This window comes from Terrapene carolina, unplaced genomic scaffold, assembly GCF_002925995.2.
Source record: "Terrapene carolina triunguis isolate 2854851 unplaced genomic scaffold, T_m_triunguis-2.0 Scaffold48, whole genome shotgun sequence".
Classification (NCBI taxonomy): Eukaryota; Metazoa; Chordata; order Testudines; family Emydidae; genus Terrapene; species Terrapene triunguis.
Window position 1 is genome coordinate 1,611,962 of NW_020664399.1, and position 26,485 is coordinate 1,638,446.

Sequence of the window (26,485 nt, forward strand, 5' to 3'; positions counted from 1 at the left end):
AAAGAAACTGAATAAAATCAGACCCTCTTCTGATGGGCTCACACGGCAGCAAAGGTTGTGAGACACTTATATGGACAACCTTCTAATTTGATGAATAATATTACTCTTTACATACCTTCCCATGTGCCTCTCAGCTACCCAAAAATGAATTGCACTGAGTTCTCTGATGAAAAATTCAGGCAGTCCTCTTATTCAACTCTGCCTGCAATACGATGGTAAAGGAGTCATGCAACTGTAAACTAGGTTGTGGCAAAGGGGAATGCATCCAGATTTCCCAGCAATCACTGATACCATATCCATGTTTCCTTTCCATGAGATTATCCCCTCAAGGAGGATAACATAGGCTCTGTTTTGAACGTCTTACATATTGCATGCTCTTGTCCGCTGTGCATTTTTCTCAATTTACCTGTGTACTATTTGTTCTTAAGTTACAGCAATTTCTAGTGTTGGTCTCATCTTTAACATGAGACAGGGTAGGGAATAAAAGTAACACAACCATGCAGGGGAAAGGATTCTCTTAGGTCACCTTTGTCCTCACAAGTTGAATACCCAAACTCTGCTCTCACTTTTTCGCTCACATAACAATGGAAAATACTATACAATAATACTAACACAGTGAAGCACATCCCGTGCTATGACTGCCCTGTTTATTCCACTCTGTGGTGGAATGCTAGAAAACCAAGGAACTTTTTAAAAAAAAATTAACCTAGTTTATCTTACAGAAGGGAAGCAAAACGATTTCTGCCGCAAACACCAGAGCGGTTGTTCTGAGTATTCATTATACACAAGGCTTCCAAGGTGATGGATTCATCTGCCTTCACCTACTATAGCACAGCAAAGAAGTTATCCTTGAAAAATTCTCCTAGGGAGCATCCGCGGAGTCGGATTAGAAGAAAATTGGACTATATTAGATACCCATTTCGTTTATCTATCCGATCTTTAGCTAATGGCATTTCACACTGGAAGTATTCATTTATCATAATTCACACTACTATTTGCCCCCCCTTTCTACTTTACATGATTTAGAACAAAGGTGCTTAATCACTGGATATATATTCTACACACGTCTTTATTATTCTATTGACTTAATGATGGCTGCATTTAGCCAGTTCTTGAGTTTGGTAGACTAACCCAGAAGTTTCTAGCATGCTTACAATTCTTTGTTTTAAGAACAGCAAGACCTCTGCTTTAAAAGACTGTATCTCTTCTCCCAATCTCATTATTTTATGGTATCAAGTCTGAAATTCTCCCTTGCCATCCTCATTACGGACTTAAATGGGCAACAGAAACCTTTCCCTTATGTAGAGATGTTCTTTTTACAAGTCTTACAACATCTATCTTTTGTTTCCCTAATTTTTAAAAAGTCTGAGCTCAGTATTATTCTACTCTTTCTTGGCCTCCATTGGGAACATAGGACTCTAGGGGGCTTGGTAATAATCCCAGAATCATTAGATTCCATGGTATCAATTGTGTACCAAAGTACAGGGCAAACCACCGTGCCTCAACAGAACATGCTGTGGGATATCTGACCCAGGGGGCACAGAGTGCTGAGAGGAGCCATTTGGGGAGCTCTTCATATCTGGGACATATGAAGACTGGCTAACACTGTTATACAGACATGGTGAGGCAGTCCCATATGCACTTCAGCAATAACATCTCATAACCATGTTAAAAGCTCGGCAACTGTATTACAACGCTGCTCACCAGCAAAGCCAAAACACAATTCACCCCACAGCAAGCAATCATGCTTCAAATATTTTGTGTGTGGGCAAGTACCATCTGTGGAATCAACCATGGTACAGACTGGCTCCCAACTCAATGAAGTGTAGAGGAGTCTTCAGTGCAACACTGGCAGGCACTCTGCTCTTCACGAAACCTTGAGAGTTCCAGATCCAAAGCAAGGATCGTAGTTTCTAGTCTTTGGCCATCCTTGCCACACCTCGAAGGGAAAAGATGAGGTGATTCAAGATGAGAAAGATACAATACATCCCGTATTCACAGCACTTGGGTACTTAACTGCCTCCTGTCAATATTTTATTTGAACCATTTCCACAAAAACTGACTTGAGCTAAGGGACTGTGGCACTGCTACAGAAGGTCGCAATTCCTGGGTGAGCAAAAAGCCTTATGACACTGTGATCCTTCATTTCAAGTCCCGGCTCCCTTCTCTCCCACCCCAACTCTTGGGAAAAGGGGAATTCATAGTGAAGTGACCTTGTAGTGCTAAACTGACCCATCATCAGGTACTGTTTAATTAATGATTAACCCTAAACCAACTACAAATCTTGATAAATACTGTGATCCTACTGAAAAGGTCTCATAACAACTGTGTTGCAAGCTCTTTCGCACTCAAAACGTGCTTCGGCAACATGCTCTTTAAGTGTATGTTTCTTACAGTCAAAAACAAACTAATTCAGGAAGAGTTGTTTTTCCAAAGGGATTTGCTAAATTATATTCCTCTCCCCAAGTTTAGGGGGAGCAGACTCAGGTTATACTTTATTTGAAGGGCAATTATCAGCCCTTCCTCACTACGACAGGTTTAAAGGAGACCAATTTAAAGATTTTGTTATTCCTTTTGGTGTTGACGTGTTATTTGTTGAGCAAGCCATGACGGTTCACAACACTGAGTGACCTCAGTTCCTAGTTAAGTCAACATAGGTTGAGAGTGTTCAGCACCTTAAAGGAGACATGCAACACCTCAGAGAATTGGGCCCAAAATTAGTGATATAAAGACATGGGAGTCAAGGTAAGAAAATTATACTTGCAGTTATTTTCAGAGCACTCCAAAAACATTAACTGAGTTAATCCTCACAACATTACTGTGTAGTAGGCAACTTATTCCAATTTTTTCAGAAGGCAAAATGGAGGCAGAGAGAGTAGGATCCAAGCTTTCAAACATGGATGCCTAAAGGTAGGCATGTAAATCAAGTGGCCTGATTTTTAGAGGTGCTCAGCACCAACAGATATCACTGATATCAATGCTTAGCATCTCTGAATAAAAAACAAGTCACTTAACCTACGCACCTGTGATGGCATCCCCCTGCGCCCATCCTTTTTTGCTTCACACTGAATGCTCAGAGACCTGCCCTTTTGTAGCTATCGCCATGCAGTTTATTTAGGGCTTGTCTAGACTTGAAATGCTACAGCGGCACCGCTTCACCATGCAGCACTTCAGTGCAATTCTCCCACTGGTGTAGGTAATCCACCTCCCCGAGAGGCAGTAGCTAGGCTGAAGGAAGAATTCTTACATTGACGTAGCACTGTCTACACTAGGGGTTCAGGAGGCTTAACTACATCACTCAGCGGTGTGGATTTTTCACACTCCTGAGCAATGTAGCTATGCCGATGTAAGTTCCCAGTGCAGACCAGCCCTTACGGTGTTTCACTCCACCACCTTTTATATACTAGTGTGGTCACAGTATTTACAAGGTTATCCATCTTTACTACCCCTTCTCCAAGGACAGGACAGGGGGGGGGGGCGGAAGGGGCTGAGCAGGGGAAGGTGTCACCTTCCCGAAAACTCTTTTGTCAGGCCCTATTAGCCTTTTCTTTCTTTCTCACTTCCTGTCTTTGATTCTCTCTCTTCCTCACTTCTCCCCTCCTGCATTTTCTTCTGGGCTCTCTTATCCAGTCTCTTTGTTAATTGGCTAATTAGCTCATTAGCAACCCAGCCCCAATCTGATCTGGTAATCACGAACTCCTCTCCTTAATCAAGCCTTCCTTAGGGGCCTAGTTGGTTAACCAGAGTGTGAGTTCAGTTGCTGATTCCCAGCACCCAGCCACAGTGCCCAAATGTGGATTTAGGTGCCTAACTTCAGGCACTAGTTTGAAAATTTTGAGCTAAATGACTTGCCAAGACCTAGAAAGATGTTCATGTCAGAGACTGAGGGAGAATTCAGTACTCCCACTCCTGTGCTCAAGCCACAAGCAGAATTTCATATTCCTTATCAGGGATACATACTCCATGCTGCTAGATTGCTGTACAGGGAGTAGCTCTGTTAACTGGTTTTGTTATTATTAAACTCCAAATGTGTATCTACTTATTTGTAGGAGACAATCAAAGAAACTGTATGCTGGAAATGCCACATTTTATCTAGATATAGGCCTGGTCTACACTAACCCCCCAAATCGAACTAAGGTACGCAACTTCAGCTACGTGAATAACGTAGCTGAAGTCGACGTACCTTAGTTCGAACTTACCGTGGTCCAGACGCGGCAGGCAGGCTCCCCCGTCGACTCCGTGTACTCCTCGCGCTGAGCAGGATTACCAGAGTCGACGGCGAGCACTTCTGGGTTCGATTTATCGCATCCAGACAAGACGCGATAAATCGAACCCAGAAGTTCGATTGCCTGCCGTCGAACCAGCACGTAAGTATAGACAAGCCCTAAGTCAGAGAATGCATGCTAAGGAGTCCACAGGTAAGCTCTGTTGCAATAAACAAATCTGCCTATTACCTTTAAGTAGCATCTTTATTTAACAAGCAGCAAGACAATTCATATATACTTCAAATGTACTGTTTCTAACATAGTCTATCTGAAGTAACCTAGTTTCTAAAGAAAGGGCTTGACTATGTGGGATATTTTTCCAGTTATACTGTTACATTTATATCTGTATATTTAAACCAATGGAGCTATACCAGTGTAACTTCCATATGGACATAATTATTCTGGAATGAGAGTAACTTTTGTTTTTGGCTTAGCTTAAACCACTTCCAAAATAACAAATAAACCCCGGAAAAGGCACTCTTATACCAAACGGGGAGTTACACCAGTATAACCACAGCACCTCAAATTCACACCTTATCTTATACCAGTATAGCTTTCCTGTGTAGACAAGTCCTAAGTATCTTGAAGTTGCTCTGTAAAAGAACTCCCAAGGGAGTTTTTCCTTTTGTCAGTGACTATATTTTTAGCACAGGATCAACCAGCATTTGTGGTTTTTCAAGGAGCTTCTTACAGGATGCAATTGAGTATGGCACTGGTTTATGTGGTTGTTTAGACGAGGAGGGGCAGAGTGTTCTGTAACAGTGACAGTCAAAATGTGAGTGACTAAATGGCATCTGGTTCAAAGCTGTTCTGAAATATGTTTTGGACAGTAACAAAAAGATAGAGATTGTTTACAGCATTGTGTTCTTTACAGAAACACTATGACTAAAGCAGCCCATCTTCTTTCAAAACATTTCACAGTGTTGGAGCGTATACATGCTAATAAAGTACAAAGTGGAAGCTCTGGCCAGGTCTCATAACCTGATGGCAGTCTAAATGGTAGTAAAAGTTGTCACCTCAAAGTAAATAGAATGTAAAAAAATGTTACTTTTATAAGTTCAAAACTAAGTAGCAAACTGGAAAATATCCAGTATAAATGCTATGAGTTGGCAGCATAAAGGAGTGAACCTAATGTAATGGATTGCAAAGAGGTTGCTTCCATTGGGGGGGACCTGTAAGGAGGCTCAAATTTTTTGCCCATTATCATACAACAATTTTTTCCTCATAAGACGATTAATATTAGTAGATAGTCTATGTTTACAATACAGTTCTGGAGGATTCCTGAGCTCTTCACTAACTATAGCTTACATCCGAAGTCTTCCTGTTGACTAACCTCTATATCCTCCAAGTATGTTGCAGGTTAAAAGGAGAATGCCAATGTTGCCCAGGGTACAGCAACATATGTCTGCTAAGGAATTACCTCTGTTCCAAGTGAGCTATTAACTAGGTCAGATAAGCGACTTTACAGCTTGTAACGGAGTGCGTTTGTGAAAATTTGCTACGGACTAATACAAGTTTTATTTGAAATGTTTGTGTCTCCATTACTCCATTTCCCTCCTCTCTCTTCCCTGGAAAGTACTTATAGTAAGAATAGAAGAACAATGAAAATTAAGTAGAAGTGGAGAGCAAAACCAGAGGTGCTCACTAGACAGTTTTACTTTGGATTTTTGGGTATAAGGAATAGGACCAATCGAAAGTTTTGTTACATTCAATTTTTAGGTCCAGAAACTTAATTTTCTGGGCATTTGCAGACCACCTAAACTGAACAGACTTTTAGAGCTACTCTGATTCAAAATACTTGTAACAAGTTCACACTTTCCTTTAAAACAAAATTTAAGTTATTTGTAATTGAACAATAGAGTTGATTTCCCTACCAAGCCTTCTCTCAAATCTGTCCTTCTTTAATGAACTTTTTAAACTGTGCCCAATAGCAAAATTTGTTGTTCCATTATCCTGAGCTCTTGGTGTCCTTCCTCCCTGGAACTGGAACAGCAAGTATTAGCTTTAGTTCCCACCACACATCAAGTTTCCAACTGAGCAGACAACTGGAAGCTGATAACACCACAATAAAATCTAATTATTAAATGCATAAAGCTTGGTTTTTTGGGGGTGGGCATTATGCAACTGGCAGAAAGACAAGTAGTAAGGGTCTGTGTGACCTTTTCCGTGCTAGCAGAATATATCCATTTAGTTTCCTACATGAAACCTGAGCTTTGGCCTTGGTAAGTATTTCACACAGATGAAGTACTGCATCATTCTGCTCTTAAACAATTATTTTCACCCACATGTGGTGCTGAAACAAAAAATGATTCATCACATTGGATTTCTGGGGAAAAAAATTGGATCAGGAATATTGCATTGAATGTATAAAGAGGTTGCAGTAGCAGAAACTTTTGTTGATCTTAAAGAGGAAATGGGCTTTTGAAATGGATGTCTGTTTAGCATATTGTGAAAATTAAAAAGAAAGCCATACAATTATTATTTAGCCACACCACCCTAACCTGCAAACTCATCAGCTCTCACAAGCTAAACAGGGTCAGTTTCTGGATAGGAGATCACAAAGGAAAACCCAGAGTGCTGTAGGAAGTAGTGCTGGCACTATTCCCAAAGGCTCAGAACTTAACTGATGTTCCGGTTGCTGAGGGTACCCTCTTTTACAGGAGACTTAAAGCCCAGGTCTTGACCCCCTGTGGTCATTTGAGATTCTGTGGCACTTTTAACAAGAAAAGTGTGATGTCCGGTCCCCAAGTCAAATTTCAATTTGGGTAATTCTGGTCTTAAACTGTTAGTAGAGGTGAGATTCACTGTGTTTCTCTCTGGGGCTGGCTACATATCAGTGATCCAAAGTGGGTGGTGGTGAGGGGGTATTCCTGAACATATAGGTCACATCCTGCAAGTCACTGGGACTGGTGCAGGGTGCTTATTTTGGGATGGAAATTACTATCTGAATGCAAGGTATTATTTTAGAAATACCTGTGCCTATCACTGTATTTCACTGATAGAGCATGGCCCTGTGAGCTGTCTGGAAGATGCCAAAGCCACAAGACATGTCCAAACCAAAACCACAATGACATGTAATTTATCAATTGCAATTTACGAAGAAAGTTAGAAAAGTCGCTTGATACAAGGGTTATAAACACAAGACTCCAGCAGCATCTTCTCATCTCTTATAGTCAAAATAAATCAACCATAAGACTGACCAATCAAAAATAAATCCAAAAGTGTGTATCAACAGGTGCAAGTAAACAAGGTTCCTGATATTATATAAGAAATACAAACAAAAAGGTGTAAGAGGTGTTCTAAATATTCCCCACTCCAAACAATGAGAATGGGATGTCTGTTGGCCACTCCACTCTGGCTAAAAAAAATATTTAAAGTTTAAAATATAGTATTAATAAATGATTAATTAATAATAATTGAATAATCTAAAGGGCTGCTTGTTCTAATGGCCTTTTTAAAAGTTTTAGCCAAGTTTTCAGAAGCAGGTGTCCTAATTGTGTCTGGAGAATGCATGTGTATAGTCTTATACAGCCAACCCCAAACATGCAAAAATAGCATGTGTGAGTGTGTATATATGTATGGTGACAGAGAAATGTATTGTATGGATCAATATATTAGCTACATAGTTGTAATTTCTTTTAATTTCCTGTAGTATAAGATCTCTTAAGAAATACTGACTGTTCTCCATCCTCTTTCCTTGTATTTCCCTGTAAAGTTTCATTCATATCTAACCTATATATTTGAATTTAAAAGCATATTTTTAAGAAATGGAACATTCTGTACTGATAAATCTGAGTATGGGTGACAAAAACATCAGTTATTGGGTGAACAAGGAAGATGTTTGGCATAATCTTCATCTGCAAAATGATTAATTTTACAATAAGCAAAATTTGGAGTATAAAACACTTGATGCTTCCTTTTATTTAATGTTGGAAAATCTGGGGACTCCTGATACTACTGAAGTCCATGGCAAAACTCACATTGACTTTAGGGGAAGAAGAAGCTGGCCTTTCCAGTGGCATATGTGTCACAAAGTATGTTATATTCACTTCCGAAATTACTGCTGTTAAAAAGTCATATCAACATGAAATTTGCCCACAGGGCTGCTGGCTTCCATAAGCTACTCCCCTTTCCAAGGAGGGACTTATTCCTTAGAAAAGAATGGTTAATGCCAATTTTGTCTTCACTTAGTCACCCAAGCCCACCCTCTTCCCTAGAGTCCACCTTACCTGATTACAAAATACACGGGGGAAAATGGGGAAAAAAATATATTTTGGAATGAGATTGGCCCAAACCAGCAATAGTTTCTTATACAGAACTGACACACTGCTATTTTGTCACAGCTGCTAGTACTTTGTGGGACTGTCTCTTTACCTGTGTTGGTACAGCTCTTTGCACACTGGAACCCCAACCAAGATTGGGGCCTTTGGGTCCACAATATAAATGTGAAACCATGATAATCAAAACACAAAAATTTACTTGGTTCACCTAAAAACCATGTATATGTATTTATTTTAATTTAAAGCTGCCATACATCTCGTCTTTTTTATCGTTCAAGGCCACATCCCACTGAAATAATTTTCAAAATTCCCACCAACTTCAATGAGAGCAAGTTTGGACCCTCAGTACAATCCCACTGTAAGTACTTATATAGTCCAAGCCAATGTTTATTCATATAAATTAACTGTAGAGCACTGGTTATTTGTTGCAATAATTTTAAAGAAAAAGGTGTATGTTCTAGTAACTAAGCAAAGCACTGGAGCCAGCAGGATCTGGAGTTCTACTCTCTAATCAACCACTGTGTGACCTTGAGAAAGTCCATCACCTCCTAGTAAATCTGTCAACATAGCTGTGAAATTGGGTGAAAACAGGACTTGGAAAACGCATGCTGTGGCTAGGTTGGCCTTTGTTAAATAAATACATTACCCCCCAAAACCAAAAACCACAGTCTGAGTTTTATACCCAGAGTGCTTTTCATTGAAATATATAAAAATAGAATATTTTAACAAGTGGGAGGGAACAAGAATGTAAATATTTACCCAGTGTACTCTGCAAAACTATTACTCACCCAGGAGACAAGCATGATAGCAGGCGTATAACTCAAGAACTAGGTCAATATTCTGGGGACGTGTTCAGTAGATAGACACTTTATACTATCCCCGCTGTAACTAGGCACTAAACTAGGAATGCTAAACAAAAACTGACTTCAGGGGATTATTCTCACCAGACTCTAAACTAAATTAGCTTCAAACAAAACACAGACTCAACAAAACTACAAGTGTTCAAGGTTTAATTATTACAAGAGATAATTTTCAACTACCAGATTAGTACCCAGAATTTAGTCTACATTTCTATTCCACAAACCCTTCCAAAAACTTTAATAATCCTAGTGCATTTTGGACTTAGTAAATATGACAGGAAGGAGGGCAGTTATGTCTTCTCATGAAACGTATAGCATTCTGTCCCTTAGATCTACCTATCCTGCAAAAGAAAATGTATAAATCCAAAAGATGTACTGAAAGACGACGTCCATTTCAGCCATAATCTTAACTGTTTGTTTGACTTGCTGTTTTGATGCAAACACAGGGCCCAACCCTGCAATCCTTCTGTGTGTGGAACTCCCAAGTAAGACATGGAGTGTTGTGTAGATTTGTAGGCTAGGGCTTAGTATGACTGACTTATGCTTCTAAATCGTTTTTTCAGTGCCAGCCACTCCTAACTGCAAGTAGATCTGAAGGCAAATTTAGCACAGGTTTAAAACCTGCATCACACAAATGGTGAGGGAGATTAGAATGTCTTTTTCATGACATAGCAATCTCCATTTACTCACTGGTATGCAAAGGGACTCAGTTTGCACTTGATGATAGGACAGAATTTTGCACCCATTGTACTTAAGGCTGAATTCCATCTTCCATAATAAATGTCATTTTCACTTAGAAATTTCCCAAGATGGAAAGCCTTTGCAGTTAATATTTTCCATGTTTGCTCTCAACCCAAAATGAATTTGTTTTGGAGTTTGATTTGGTAGTTGTTGTTGTTGTTGTTTTAAAATAGTCAGCTGTTTACAATCAGCCACTTCCTAGTTATTCAAGCTTGAATAAAACAAGTATTTCTTGTAGCTACTGCCTAGAGTTAAACCCAATTAGCAACTAATGTTTGGGTAGTGGCTACACTATAACTGACAATTAGTTAACGTGTTAAAACCCACTAAACATTCAAGCATATATATGTCCCATACTTCTAAAGTAGTTTCGGCAACTGAAGCCCTCTAAACCTTTACAATTTAAACTAAAGACTTTGGCTCCTTCAAGCAGCTTAAACAGCTACGAGTTTAGGTAACTTCCGTTTGTTTAGCTTGTTGGGGGTTCAGTTTAAGTATGTCTCTGTTCAGGAAGCATCAAACCAAGCAGCCCCTGTTCAACGATTTTGAAAAAGCTGATAGTCATCCTCCTCCTCCTCTTTTTATTTAGAAACCCGGGGAGCCAGTGGGGATGGGGAAAGTGGACAGGGCTGTGTGATTGGAGGTCATGGGGAAGAGAGATTGGATGAGAAGCTGGGAGGAGGAGAAATGGGACTGGCAAGGCAAGAAGACTGGGGTTAAGGAGCTGGAGTAAGGGAAAAAACTAGGAATGGCTGGCCAAGGAAACCAGGAGTGGGGAGAAACTGGGACTAGGAGTCAGGAGGGGTGAGATTAGGACTTACTGGGCAAAAAAGACTGGGAGTGGAGACTGGGACTGGCTAGGTGAGGAGAATGAAACTGGAATGAGCAGCTGTGGTAGGAAAGAAACAGGACTGAGACAGGGACAGGTTGGAGGGGATGGGGCAGAAGGGGTCATGCATGTGGGAAAGGGTACAGGGTCTATGCCCACCTGAGAACACTACATTCCAGAGTCTGGAATGGAACTCAAAACTCCTGAGTCTCACCATTCCTCTGTGGTCAGCAAACATCTGTGAAATCCACTGGCAAAGCTTTTCATCCCCCTCTAGTGTTTCTTCTGATAAAGGATGATAACCTACTACTGCTATCAGTTACTTGGTTACTTCAAGTGGCAGAGGTCTGTGTGGTGAATCTAAAGGTTCCAACCCTGCTGATGAACCATGTTGGTGTCAATAGGATGCCACATGATGGAATTCCTGGTTTTTCAGGGCTTTTTAAAACTATGAATGACATACACACACAAAAACTATGTTAAAAGAACATGATTAGGATTGCAAAGTCAAGCACTGAAAAGTTAGGAAATGCCAGAATTTAGATTGCTGCCTGTGCAACATTACATTTCTTTGACCCTCTTGTGTATTGCATTTTGATGCAATCCTTAATGACGTGGTCACATACTATTTTTTCACAGGACCCTGCCTCATTTAGTGCATTAGTTTGAGGGTAAATCACAGTCAATATGTAATTCCTGCCATTCTCCCAGCATTAAAAGCTTTCTGTGTTTATTCCTGGCCCCCAAAAGGATGATGATACTACTCGAAACAAAGTGAGGACCCTTTCCAAAACGCTAATGTTGAGGAGTTGATTATAGGACTGACTAAGTGAAGAAGTTTAAAATAGTACTTGATCATGTAATTAAAGACTGCATCATAATCCATATGCACAATGGAGTTGAATTAAGGTTCTTCAGTCAACTTTCATTACGGTATTTCCTAACTTTTCTGTGCTTGACTTTGCAACCTTAATAATGTGCTTTTAATGTAGGTATTTTAATGTACAATATAGTTAATATAAATCAGCTTGGATACAATACGTCTGTTTAGCTAACTCAGTTCCAACCTGTGTGCAATGAAGTGTGACTTACTTATTCCTAAAAATGGAGGGGAGGAAAGGGTGACCTATTTGTTTAAAGTCTTTTTCTGTGTTTTGAATAAGTTAAACCAAACACGCAAAAGTACTTCAAAGCTCTTTTGAAGCTAATTAAAATATCCATATCAAAATAACTTCACTGTCACATTGCAATACGCTTTGGGGGAAAACATTGCACAGACATTCCTCTCATTCATGATATAATTTAATATTCTTAATTAAATAATAAAAGGTCACTTCAGAAATTTTCCAAAACACATGTATTTGGGGCTCACCTTTACATCTGAAAAGCATATGTTCTCTCTCGCTTAAATATTTCTTACTAAAGTTACTGCAGTTAGCAAACATTATAAATATCTATTTCTGTAAGTTCAAAGCAAAATTTAAAACTACAAAAAGTTATTTGATTTTCTCTTTCCAAAATCCATCAGGTTTTTTTGAAGGAAAAAAAGTCTGTACATTAACCATAATGAATATTAATATCATTGAGAGTCCTGAGGGGAAAAGTTTATTTAAACAAAATTAGCTAATTTGTGTGGGAAAGGAGTGTTGATCTCATGTAGTGTCCACTTTTCTTTATTCCTTATTTCTTTTAAAACACTATAAAGTTAATTCAATTCTTTAAGTCATTCTGATTGCCTACAGTGGGAAATCAAAGCCATTTTTTTAATCCACAAACCAGGCATAGAGAAGGTGTCAGTATCACAAACTTCCCAACTTGGCCTGTCTGCTGAAACTGGCAACTATCATGCCAAATAATGTCAGCTGTGACCATAGTTTTTTGTTTGTTTATTTTTTACTACCTGGATAGCTGTTCACTAAGGACTGGATTGAGATCACTCATTTCACATAGGCCCCGAACAGCTGTCAGATGATTCACAGATTTTTTTTTTTTTTAAACTACCCACTTGGCTGGATTTGAACCAATAACCTAGAGGTTAAAAGAAAGAAAGAAAGAAGCAACTTCACACATTACCCTCAGAAAATTTGAGGCAAACTCTTCATGTTATTGAGTTTGGATCTTTTTTGGTGATGCTACATTGAGAAACCATGTACAAAATAAAAAGAAACAGCATAAAAACAGAGGAAATAGATATGGCTCACTCTGACACTAATGAAGGGTGGCTAAGTATAAATTACATGTTACAGGAATAAGTGTCTCTTAGTTTCTTGTACTTGCTATCAGATTCTTTTCAGCAGCCAATTATTGGAGACCCAAGTGTTAAAAGGATTGTTGGCCTCTCCTTTTCATAGGATAGCAGCTACTTCTTATGTGATTACAGGTGGTGAAGTTCCTGCCACATAGCTCTTTGCTTAACTTCAGCCTGTCTTTTTCTTGTAGTTGTCTTCCCCTGCCATGTTTCACATACAGTAGTGGTATTCCATCACATAAAAATCCTTATTAAAAAAAATAATAATAATAACAGAATAGCAGCATTCTATAGTAGTGGCTCAAACACTGCAGCTTGCAATGTGCCATTATACAATGTTTGGGACAAATTATTCTGAGAGGGGGAAAAAATATATTTTTATCTATTTGAAAAGTTAATGCAATTAAATGACCCCAAGAAAAAGAAAGACTTACCTAATTTAGTTTCCTTACACATTTTTCTTTAAAACATTTGGGCCACACCTGCAAACCCGTACACATAAGGAGTCCTTACTAAAACAAGTAGCCTCAGTGTCTCCCTGCAAGTAGAATTTTGCAGGATGGAGCCATTAGAGATCCTTACGTTTTCACTCAGTTCTTACTCAGGCGAAGTCCCATACAAGGCAACAGGAGTTTTGATTTGAATAAGAACATCAGAATTTGGCCCAATGGTACAACACTTCAGCTGAGCAATATGAAGCATCTCCCTGTTGCAAACTGACACAGTAACGTATATTTTGTTTAACCCAAACCGTATGGTCATAAGGCAGTGATAACACCGAACAATAAACTCAGTTCCACATCCAAAGGAGTCTGGAAACAGTGCTACAAAATTGAATTGACAAGCTTACTCATCACAATACTCGATTTTTATGAACAAAGTAGCCTGAATTCCTTTCCATTTTTTGTGAACAGCTGAAATGTATTGTAACCCTTACAAAAGAAATTAAAATGGCAGTCTGTGAACATCTGCTTTAATCTTAAAACAAAAGCAGTTTTGCTCTCTTTAGTGCAGGCATAATAAAAGCACAGATGGTTTAGATTTTCTTTACAAAAAGCAACTGAAAAGACTGACATCTTAACTGTTTACATAGCCAAGACAGATCATAGGGATCATAGTAGGTCAAGAATTTCTAGAAGACAAAAAAGTACCCTATGTAGGAGTCTCAGAAATTAACTGCTCTCACTGACATCTCACAGGAACTAAAAATACCACTTTCTGCATTGCACAGTGGTGAGAGGAAAGTTTTAATTCATACTGCACTAAAACATTCATTTTTCCAAAAATGACAGCGATACTAATACCAAAAGAATGGATTTCAGCAGTGACAACAAATAGTACCTAATAATGCTCAGTAAGTCAAGAACACTACCCTTGAAGAAACAAAAGAAACAATTTGTCTGACCTGGTGGTCATTTTTATTTTTTAAGAATTATTCATGTGCTTTATAACTCTTTGGCTTGATCTCTTTCAAACCCTCCCATTTTTGACCATGCAGGGTTAAATACAGGGTGGCTACACTGCTATAACTAGAGAGCTAAACTGCAATCCCAGTGGCTCTAATGGAGTTGCATAGGTGTAACAGAGCATAATTTGGCCTATAATCTTTGTTTAATTTAAGCTTTATTTTAAACACTCTATTTCCCAGATGCTCCCATCCTGCAACTAATCAAGGGTAGTGTTTTGGTGAGTGAAAGGGGACAAATACCAAGAGACTGTGCCTTTGGAAAAGAAAAGGCAATGTATCCCTCAGTAGATGATATTTTACACATTTTACAATAAATGCCCATTAGGGTATGATGGAATGAGCACATAGTAGAGGGAACAAATTGAAAAAAATACTGCTCCTTCTTAGTAGCAATGTCTCCACTCAGCCTTTGATATAAACAAACACAGCAAGGCTTGTTTTTCTGAACACTAGGTTAGTCTTGAGCAAGGCCAAATAAAAACGCTTTGGACTAAATTAGCCCTGAACAAGCTTTCAAGGACTTAATATTGGTGTGTAAAAACATCACACTTGGTGCAAAGCAAGTGACAGAGCACGTGGTTTGCCTTTCAAAGCTATAACTGGACAGTTGCTATATCAGCTCAACTGCAAACAAAGGAATCACATTTTCCTTTAAAGTAATGGCTGTGCTGAATGTTTTCATTTTTCTTTTTAGCATTTATATAAACCAGAACCTCCACAACACACACTAAAGAGGCCTGTTGCAAACTACTGAATTTTGCAAATTAGCAAGTAATAAAACAAAGTACTCAAAAGGCAAGAATCATTCATCAGAAAATATACTTTGTTAATTCTGCAAGTGTATTTAGCTTGAATTAGTATATCAGAAAATGTTCTGAAGTATACATTTGTAACAGTAAGGAACGCCTTAGTAACATAAGACCTCATGACCGCATTCTATCCAATCTTTGTACTGATGTGGAAAGACAGGCTTTTTTGTGTTTCAATTATAGGGTGTGTGAACTAGTGAGGTGGTAAATGGATCCCAGAATCTTTTGCAACAGTTCACAACATGCTTGATAGGAGGCACTATGACATTCAGCACAATGGTCCCCATGAAGTACTTTTGGCATCTGAGGACTGAATTGGTTTAAACAAATCTGCCTCAAAGGAGCACCAGAGACAGACTATGCACACAGCCCCCTTCACTCCAACAACTTCTGGTGACCCCTTGGGGGTCATGACCCACAAGCTGAGAAATGATGACCTAAAAAGCTTATTGCCAACTTGGCATTTATACTCTGTGAGGCTGTTTCTAGAACATTACAATATTTGCACAAAAACTGGCCAATCACTTGCTGACTGGGGGTAAGACATGCTCTAACCCAGCAGTTCTCAAACTGTGGATCAGGACCCCAAAGTGGGTCACGGCTCCATTTTAATGGGGTTGCCAGGGCTGGCTTAGACTTGCTGTGGCCTGGGGCTGAAGCCTGAGCCCCACCACCCAGGGCTGAAGCCGAAACTCGAGGGCTTCAGCCCTGGGCGCTGGAGCTCAGGTTACAGGCCCCCTGCCTGGGCTTCAGCTTTGGCCCCTGTACCTGGAGCAGTGGGGCGCAGGCTTTGGGCCCCCCCCCACCCCACCCGGGGCAGCGGGGCTCAGGTGGGCTCAGGCTTTGATCTCCCCCCACCCCACCCCACCCCCCGGTGTTGTATAGTAATTTTTGTTGTCAGAAGGGGGTCACGGTGCAATGAGGTTTTGAGAACCCCTGCTCTAACCCATTTTTACACAAGTATACATCTCCAGAAGTCGCTCAGTTAACATTTGTCATTAGCTCTGTTTACAAGGGTGTCAACAGATGCTTGGAGCAAAAGACACTGAACTTTGACATCCTGCACAAAGATTTATACATTACTCAACACAAGATAAAACCAGGGTACTAAAAAACACAATCTGAGTTTTAGTGCTTTCCCTGCCTCCATCCCCAATATTGCCCTATCTTTCTTCTGGGAAACCAAGGCCCCAATAACCGCAGCAGTAGGTTTTGCAAGTATACCCAAGAATCATTACCAGATTTATTATAGCAGAGCCCAATATCAACTAACTAAAGAATTAGTCCTAACTTTACAGTGTTTAGACAGATGGAATCCAATTTCCTGAAATTAAGCCACTGAATTTGAAATCTAGCCCATAGACAGTGTATATCTGCTATTTGAAAGATGCTGTAAAACTACAATGGCGTAAGCCAATAGTCCTGCAAATTATTTTATTGAGTTTTTTAAACTGAAAGCATCCTGGAAAAATCCTTACAAGTGACAATCATTCAGTGTTTATGCAGTTTAACTCCAAAAGTAGCTTTGAGAAAAAAGTCACCTAAATATCCCTGCATATTTTCTAAGCAAGTTTGAAAATGCAAGGAACACCATGAGGGAGTGTTAAAAAACAGACACTTTTGGTGAGCATGCTTCAGCAGTGACACAGGTTCAACTGAGGAGTTATAATAAAATATGGTTTGGGGATTATTACTGAGCATTTATTTGTATGTAGTGTCATAGGAGGGCATAGCACTTTAAAAAGCGAACGAATGTACAATCCCTGATCTGAAGAATTCAGAATTTTGGGATGAGTCTACAAACTCTTAACATAGAGTATAGCATTTATGGATGGCCAGTCCAATTGCCTTCAGTATTTTCATTAAGTATTATCATTATTAATTATTCATTATTAGTAGTAGTACTATCACCATAGCACCTAGGAACCCTAGTCATAGATCAGGACCTCTTTGTACAAACACAGAAGAAAAAGACAGTCCCTGCCCCAACGGGCTTACAATCTCAGTAGGAGACAGACGGAGCCAGCAAACGGCAGAGTAATGGTAAACAATGAGTCAATATTGGTCAACATGATAGACAATAGTCTCTGTCCACAAACAGCTTAACCACAAGTTTTTTGTAGGCATCAAGGCAAAGAAGAATTTTGTTCAAATGACTTCAGTGGGTCTACCTACACAGTTAAGTATGCCACACAGAGTATAGGTGGCAGAATCTGACCCAAAGGGACAACTCATCATATTAATACTACACCCAGTAGTACAGGTTTGCAGAATAGGGGCTAAATTATGATGCAAGAATAGATGACATGAGGCATAGGAAAGAGTGTTTATACAAAAATAAGACCCAGGATGCTTGTTATAACACTGGGGATTTGTTTTAATTAATTTAAATGTTGTCTAGTTGGATGGATGTATATATCACACAGCAACTTCACTGTAGGAACATTACTGCCTTGAGCATATTCTCAAGTAAAGTCCAGCTCTAACCTTCCTGAATGAGCTCATCATGAGAAACTCTCCCAGCCCCCAGAGTGAGGAGGAAAAAAGGAAGGTGCAAACCCCTGTGGAAAACATACTTGAGTTGTGTTTAACACAGAACATATGTAAGCTTCCCATTCTTGATGTGCATAAATACTCCAGCAGAGCCACGTTAAGTTAAACGTACAGAAAACGCAGACCAAACCATTTACAGGTGCCTCTTATTTGAGGCCGAGAATACTAAGCTATGTCCTGTTTGCTGACATAATACTGTACCATGAATTACTTCTTTGTAAAGCAAATTCAAAAGAAAGTTGTTCTGACTGACAAGGTCTTTGCTAGTGATATTTACCATCTGTGTTTTTAAAGAACCTACATTTTAGGGATATTATATCTCAGCTGCTTCCATTTAGAATGTATTTTGATTTAAAAGTTTCTCTCAGTCAACTAAAGGAGTATGTAATTAAGCATTCTGCAATTTCAATGTCACAGATGCTAATCAGTTTGTGGCAATCAATTCAGCTTATACTCTCTGTGCAAGTTTCTTCATATCAGAACAAGGTCCCCCCCCGCATTGTGTCAAGTCTTGTTAAACTTACAGGCAAGGTCTTCTGGAAGGGAAAGGAAAGGGATGTTACAGAAATTACATTTTTCATGGGATTGTTCAGAAAGACTGCTAGCTATCCATCTCAAATCCATTATATAAAACTTCTGCAAACAAGAACAGCTGCCTAAAAATTGAATCCCCAGTATGCTGTTATATAGCTTATACAAAGTTCTGGGCACTTTTGGACCAGCCCTTTGACATGTAAGCACTGGAAAAGGATCTTGATTAGGACAGGAAGGATGGTCTTGTGGTTAAAGCACTAAACGGGGACTCAAGAGATCTGGGTTCACCTTTATCCCACCCTTTGACTTACCTATTTGGATTTAAGCTCTTTGGGGCAGAGACTAATTTCATACTATGGCTACGTACAGCTTCTCGCAAAATAGGGCCCTAATATTCGGCAGAGCTTTTAGACACTACTGTGTATAAAACAAAGTAATAATAATAGTAAGAGTGAAATCCACACTATCTGAAGACGTGCAAAAGGATTGATGGACCCTTTCCTAACTTCAACAGCTGCTTGAGGTCTCTTGTGGCATCTTGATAGATGGAGCCATTCATACTCTTTATTGAGTGTGTGCAATGCACCCCATTTCAAGTGGAGCTTACAGTGACAGCAGTGCTTTTAGGGTTTTACTTCACGTTCAGTTGAGTATTTTATAAGCTCACACAACTCCATTAAAATTTATAGAACGTGGAGATGAGGAAATGCCTGTTTTATCGTTAAATAAAGGCTTTTTAAAAGGAGAAAATATCATAATTTTATCCCCCAAAAAGAGCATGTGAAAGTACTCACAAGTATAAAAATGATTCAGTAAGTTTAATGCACTCTTTGAAATATGATGGGGATCCAAGGGAAGAATAAGTCTCATACTCTGTATGTGCAATACACACAGAGACACACAGACACTATATAGAACCATACACAGATGTTCCATGCACCTTACAGAACAGTATGCACAGCCTCAACTACACACACATTAGCATTACTCAGGTCAAAACAGAGGAAAGAGTCTGATACAAAAACAACAATCACAGTGAAGTTTCTCCCACTCTGGAAGGCACCCAGATCCCATAGAAGCTCATAAAGAAAAGAGGATAAAATTTAGAACTGCCACTCATCACAATTTTTAGCTCATTCTAGACAGGACAGATAAATCTCTGCTTCAACCTAGTCTTCAAACCACTTTGGAAGTTCATCCACCAGCTGATTTCAGTGCAACATGAAGAAGCAACACACTCTCTCTTTTCTTTCCACCAAGAATTGAGAGAGAGAAGAGGGTGATAAAAGGGGAGTCCCCAAAAGTGGACCTGGAATAACTGGGTGGGCAGATGCAAATGCTTGGGGATGGCCAGGACCACATATTACAGTTAAGCTACCAGCTGCTACTAGTTTCAAACTGTCTCCATGCATATGCACAAAGTACCACAGCAGCAGCAGGGTGATGCTACCACAGTATTTCAATCATAATAAATCAAACAGCCTTATTTTAAATGACTAATTTAATGCTATCTGAATTTTTCCTGTTCAAGAAACAGTGGTGCACTGCATTTTCCATGAGGGCTCCTGATGTGTAATTTACTGTCATCTTAATGTCATATCAAACACTGCGCAAAAGAGTTTGTATTCAGCAGCATTCACTTCGGCTAGCATTCTTTCAAAGAACAATTAAGTGCCATAGAGTCATCTAAAAAATAAGTTTCCAGTGCTCAGAATAGTATGGAAAGAAAGAAAGAAGAAAAATTAAACACTGTCTTCTCCTTAGCTATAGCAAATTGCCCATTGCAGTAATATAAAGTGACAATGATCTCAAGTCCAAACAGAAAAAGATTCCCATGTTGAGCATGCTAAAGTTAAGATAACATGAGTCTCTTGAATGAACAAGGGTGCAAGAGCAACCCCAGGAAACATGTCTTCCTAATGTTTCCCTGATTACATCTTCACATTCCACTCAAGTGACTGAATGTACAATTGAAAACAGAGTGTGGCAATACCTGCAAGTTCTGGCAGCAGATATGGGGTCAAACATAGTTCTGCGCTCAGTAAAGATCATAACACTTCCATAATCAATAGACATAAGTGTCATGCTTGGAATTTCCTAAAGAGCCCAGGAATTAGTTATCAAACTCATAAAATTTCAATTGGACATAAGCTCTGTTGAAAATCTCAGCCCTACACCCATGTGACTTCCCATGCAGCAATATTCCTTTAAAGTTCTAGCGTCTCATTGGATTGTCAGCACTTCAAAGGTGACTGCCAGGTACTGTATGACAGGCAACACTGGTAAACTGTTTTAAGCCATATATTTGTTACATTACACAGCACACAAGTGGTTAACGCATCAAGGGGAAACTTTCAAATAGGCGCAAGAGAATTTACTTGTGCAACATCCTTAATGTCAACCAGTGTGGTGCTGCTAAACCCCAAAGCATTCTTCTAAAAACACCAGGATTACTCAGTGTCCCACTAAAAGTTGCTTTGTCCCACTAAAAATATGCTAGCCAACCAAGTTGTAGGCTGTTTTATTTATATTAAATGTTACTTAATGGTTCCGCAGGTTGTTGCCAACATCTTATGTTTCACCCTACTGTAAATAATAGTGTCTGTTAAAACACTGAAGGTGCCATTTACTATCAAGTAAGGGGTCCCTCAGGAAATGGAATCATTCACATTTTACAAAGGTAACAGCATGAACTCTGCTTCAAGTCCTGTGCAGTTCAGCCTTTTAGTATGTACATGCTGAAAAGAGAGCAACACTACATTTCAGATATTATGTGTACACAAGAGTTGTTCATACTCACATAATAACTACTGGGCACATTTTTCATTGTGGGGGTCAAAGTCAGTCACCTAATTCCTTTTTAGAACAACTAATTAAAACTGGCTCAGAGGTGCCAAGCACCAGCAGCTTCCATTACCTCCAGCTGGAGTTGTGGTACTCCGTTAGATGCCTAACTTTAGATACCAAAGACTGAAAATTTGGGCTGTTCTTTTTAGAAGCTGGGTAGGGTTTGTGATTAAACCAGACAGCTAGTACCAGACTCAGCCTGCATTTTATTTTAAAAATAAATATACGTGTCATATGTACACATGATGTACATGCAATCAATTTATTCTGTAAACACAAATAAAGTTACAGTGCTTTAACGTGACCTGTCTTTCCATTTCTCTGATTAGATTATCAGTCCTTGTAAAGTGACCGATTTTACACCAACTGATGATCTAGTCTTAACATTTCAGAAGGACTGGAAAGTGGTATGGATCAACATTACACAAATGGATCGAACAGGAACAGTCAAACCTAAATAACTTGAAAAATTCACTGGACAAACTGGAATGAACTCATGTGATGTTTCCACCTGCAGAGTGGGTAGAACGACATCCAACATCTCAAACTGGTACAGAAGAATGGAGAGTAAAGGAGGAACATGCAAGAGCTTGAAATTTAAAGCTTTAGCTACACTCGACACCCAACTTAACATGTCCCCCAATATAAACAAGCCAAAATATAAAGGGTTCTCTCTTACGATAGCACACATTTTGGTTTTATTACTGTTACTTTTTAGTATCAGGCTAAGGCAAAGATGTTTTCTGAGGGATTCTGACTACTCTTACAAAAATCTGATTCTCTGCGTTCACCTGCTGTAGGATTGGAGAATATACAATTGGAGCTTGATCTCTGTCAATGGATGAAACAGGGTAAGATGCAGTGGGGACAGGCAGAATTAAAGGATAGGTATCAGATGAATTGTGGATCACCAATGTATGGCTCGTATGAGATCAGAGTTTCCAACTGGTGTCAATAAGGATTGGATTTTTGTTTCTGCGAAGAAGATCAAGTTTTAAACCTCACAAATGTTGACAATGTTTCTTCAGCTTTGTCCAACATAGTTACACCAAACCACCAGCAATACAACTGGAAGATCTATTAAAAACAGCAACATTTTTATATCCAAATTCCCCAAAGTTCATCAGCCGTCTTAACCCTGTATAATATATATTTTTTTAAACATAGGGTGTCTTCTTTATTTTCTAAACAGTGATAGAAAAGATTACCAGTAGCATCTTACCTGACCATAATCTGTCCTGAATACAACAACTCCCTCTGCGCAGGAATGTACAGTGCTTGGATAATGCTGACCATTTTCTCGCAACCAGACCCGTGATCCCTATAACAAACAAATAAGTTCAGACTTTAGGAGGTGGGTGTACATTGGCAACAAACACAAACTATTCAATTGAAATATTTTTCTTCGAAACATTTGCCAAACAAGAGACAAAGCAAAGGTCTGGTCCAAGTAGGCAAGTAAGAGAATGGAACAAGATCATTTCCCAGTGAATATTTGACAATTTCTACTCAAACAGTAATTGTGGGATATTTAGACTACAATGCTCTCTTTCTTGTCAGCAAAACTAGCTGGAGCCAAATCACTGAGTCATACGCCTTATGGATTAACATACACGAAGTTACATCAAAGTGGTTTTTAAGTTTACAGCCCAAGTTAAGGGTTTTCCCAGAGCTGGCAACCCCACTGTGCTTTTATTTTCTACCTTTCCTGAAGGCACTGCTCTTCCACACCCTTTAAGTCAACTATATTTTAGACATTTCAGAATCTCTCCTTACATTGGGGGACTGGGAAAGGGGTGTGACAAAGGATGGGGGGAGGGGAGGGGGCTGGTCTACACTAAAAAGTTAGGTTGATTCAGCTATGTGGCTCAGGGATGTGAAAAACTACACCCTTGAGTGACGAACCTGGGTTGACATAACCCCACTCAACATAGACAGCGCTATGTTGCCAGAAGAACATTTCTGTTGACCTAGCTACCATCTCTTGGGGAGGTGGATTGCTTAGGCCAACGGAGAAGCTCTCCCGTTGGTGAAGGCAGTGTCTCAGCTGCTGCAGCAAAGCTGTGCTGCTGTTGCATTTCAAGTGTAGACAAGCCCTAAGTGATTGTTAAAGATCTAACCCAAACCTCACTGAAGACAATGGAAAGACTCCCACCAACTTCAATGAGCTTTGGATCAGGCCCTAAAGCTGTATAACAGCCCAACCCTATGGGTATCTCCTACAAGGAATTAAGTGCTCAAGTATGTTTAGCCCTGGCAGGATCAGGCCCTAAGATGATGACTTGGGAGCACATTCTATTTTGCCTTTTCAGGGGAGGATGGTAGGTTTATTCCTCTTTGAGAACAGCCATGTTTCTGGACGCTTGAAAGTCATGTGGTTTGCATAACATTTAGATCTATCCCACTTTAGTACTGCAGCACAATAGTCATTTATCTTAGGATTTTCTCCCACTGTTAACATTTCTGTAAGAGCCAACGACAAGGTAAGTAAAAAAAGTGTCTGTACAAAGTATTCCCACAAAAGTTATTTTTCTCCTATAGATCAGTGTCATGCTCATTCTGATTCAAGAGTGATGACACAACTTACAAGAAAACAGGCTTGTCATTGAGCAATATTTCTCATCATTACTACAAATGGGAGCACTCCAAATGCAAAGGACAAAGGCCTTTTTATGTTAACTACTGACACATTATTGCTATAAATACATTCATCACCATCAGTAAGAACAGGTTCTGCCAACACAACTACCCCACAAAGCCAGCCCGTGCTTGCTCAGATACATGCTTATTGTTTTCATACAGATCTATACCCTTTGGATCGAAACAGTCTTCGCTGTTGACAGTGTGATATGAAGACAGCAGTAGCTCAAAAGATAAAACTGACACTTGCAGCTGCTTGTCAGCTCAGGCAATTCAGTTATTAGCAGACAGCTGCTGCCTAGGACGCATGGCTGTTTTCTCCAATTCACTAAGTGGCGTTTTAACATTCACTTTTGTTTGCTTTAAACTGCATGTACGCAAAGCCAGAGTAGACATACGCACAGACCTGGATTATGCTGGCCCCTGTGCAAGGACACTGGAAAAAGAAGAGCACTAAGTGTCTTTCCCACTATAGGCCATTTATAATTGCAGTCTCTTTACCCACTCAACTAAAGGGACTTTTCTCTCTCTGTCACCAGGGGTCCAAACTACTACAAGGGGAGCAAGAAAGGTCCATAAACCTTTTCCCAGGAACAATGCTGGGCCTGCAAACTGGCCATCACAAAGAAAGGAGCATACTCCCTGAAGGACGGGGCAGTAAACATATTTCCCCTGCACGGGCTAAAACTCTGGGACGGATTATGCCTCCCAACACAGACAGACTCCTGAAGTTTCCCCTGTGGTAATGTGTGATTTAGTAGTACCCCAGTGAATGAATTCCACAATCTGGCCATATCTGTACATAACTAAGACATAACATATATACAGAGAGCGACAGTAAAGGTTAGAATTGACAGCATGGACTCATCCGCAACTGACTGCGTGCATGTCCTTGGGCATATCATTATCCTTTCCGCTTTAGCTTCGTCCCTCTGTATAGCGAGAATAATACCTAGGTTACAGGAGTGTTGTGAGGCTTCATGTCAGGAAAGTGATTTGAGAACACTGCTGTGAAAGAAGCTGTTTGAGCACAAATTACATAAATATAACTGTTCAGCCTGATTCACCATTGCATTACTCTAGTTTTAGGTTAGCGTGATTCTGCTGAAATCAACCGGAGTCACGCCCATGTACAGTTGGAGTAATGCACCATGGTGAATCAGGACCATGCACTTTTGCAGGATTTGTCATTTCCTCTGTAAGGATACTGTCTGACTTACAAACACAAACCTGCAAGGTTTGCCAAAACAAATATTTACCCACATGTATACTCATTTACTTCTGTGTTCAAATCGTTTTCTCATAAGGGAAAGAGGAAAATTTCAGCCTGTCATTTAAATTGCCCATTGTGAATATTTCTGGATTACAAGGCAAAATTTGGCACACACAGCAAGTAATGGCTTGGAATCAGATTTAAAAGGTGTGAAAAATAAAGATACCTCTTGTCAATTTGTTGTAACCCATTCATATGCATTTAAAATCATTTACTAAGTGCAACTGACTTATATGCTTTAGGATGCAGCACCTCTGTTTTGTTTATTCAGGATAAGTATTTCTCAAAATTTTCCATCCCATGCCCCCATGTTAAAACAGAAATTAAAAAAAAAAAGTTCTGGACATACGTACACCATTTACATCTAGCCATAAAGAAAAGGCGGATGTACCCAACCTTCTGAAACTAGTTTGTGATCCCAAGGGCATGTGTCTTGATCCCCCCCATCCCCAGGTTGAGTACCCCTGGTTTAGACCTTGTACAATAGCCCATGACGTGTACTGGGTAGCGACACAGAAATCTCACTGGACTAAATTAGGTTAGAAAACAGACACCTCTTCACACCTCAGAATCAAGAGCTTTTTAAATAAATCTTACCAAAGGTAAGCTCCATTTAAAATCTTTAGGTACATTTTCACTTGAACTTTTTAATCATAATGAAATTTTCCCCTTCTTAGGTTTGCATCATTTTTAGATGGGACTGGGGAACAGTAGTTTGGTGTCGGTCAATATCTTTGGCAACTCCATTCATAAGAACAATTTCAAGACCATGGGTGCTCACTTCACTTTGATGAGAGAAAGAAACTACCACCGGTTGAAGTGAAGGGTTTTTGTGCATGTCCATACAAGCAACATTTTCCCCTGAAGGAGGAAAAAAGCAGAAATACAAACTGCTTTATTCCAAAGGTCTTTTGGACAGTTATGAATAAATGCTGATAACTAGAAACTGCCCATTTCTTTTTTGTATCGGTTGGGATATCAGCATCGCATGCTATTGGCCAGCCTCATGTTGGTATTCAAACAACTGGCTCATATGAGGAAGGGATCTGGTGAATGCACATGCTATCTATCGCTCATTGTTCCAAACTTATTTTTAGATGAAAAACAACTGATAACTTTGTTACTATAAAGCTCCCTA

At 39.6% G+C, this 26,485-nt stretch overlaps 1 protein-coding gene across 1 annotated transcript in view; it reads right to left on the reverse strand.

Moving 5' to 3' along the window:
* Nucleotides 1-26,485, reverse strand: part of MYO10 (myosin X) — a 233,817-nt gene that overhangs the window by 162,986 nt on the left and 44,346 nt on the right. Inside the window, exon 2 of the mRNA XM_024209996.1 lies at nt 22,657-22,755. Coding sequence (XP_024065764.1) covers nt 22,657-22,755 — 99 coding nt within the window. The remainder of the gene's footprint in view (nt 1-22,656; nt 22,756-26,485) is intronic.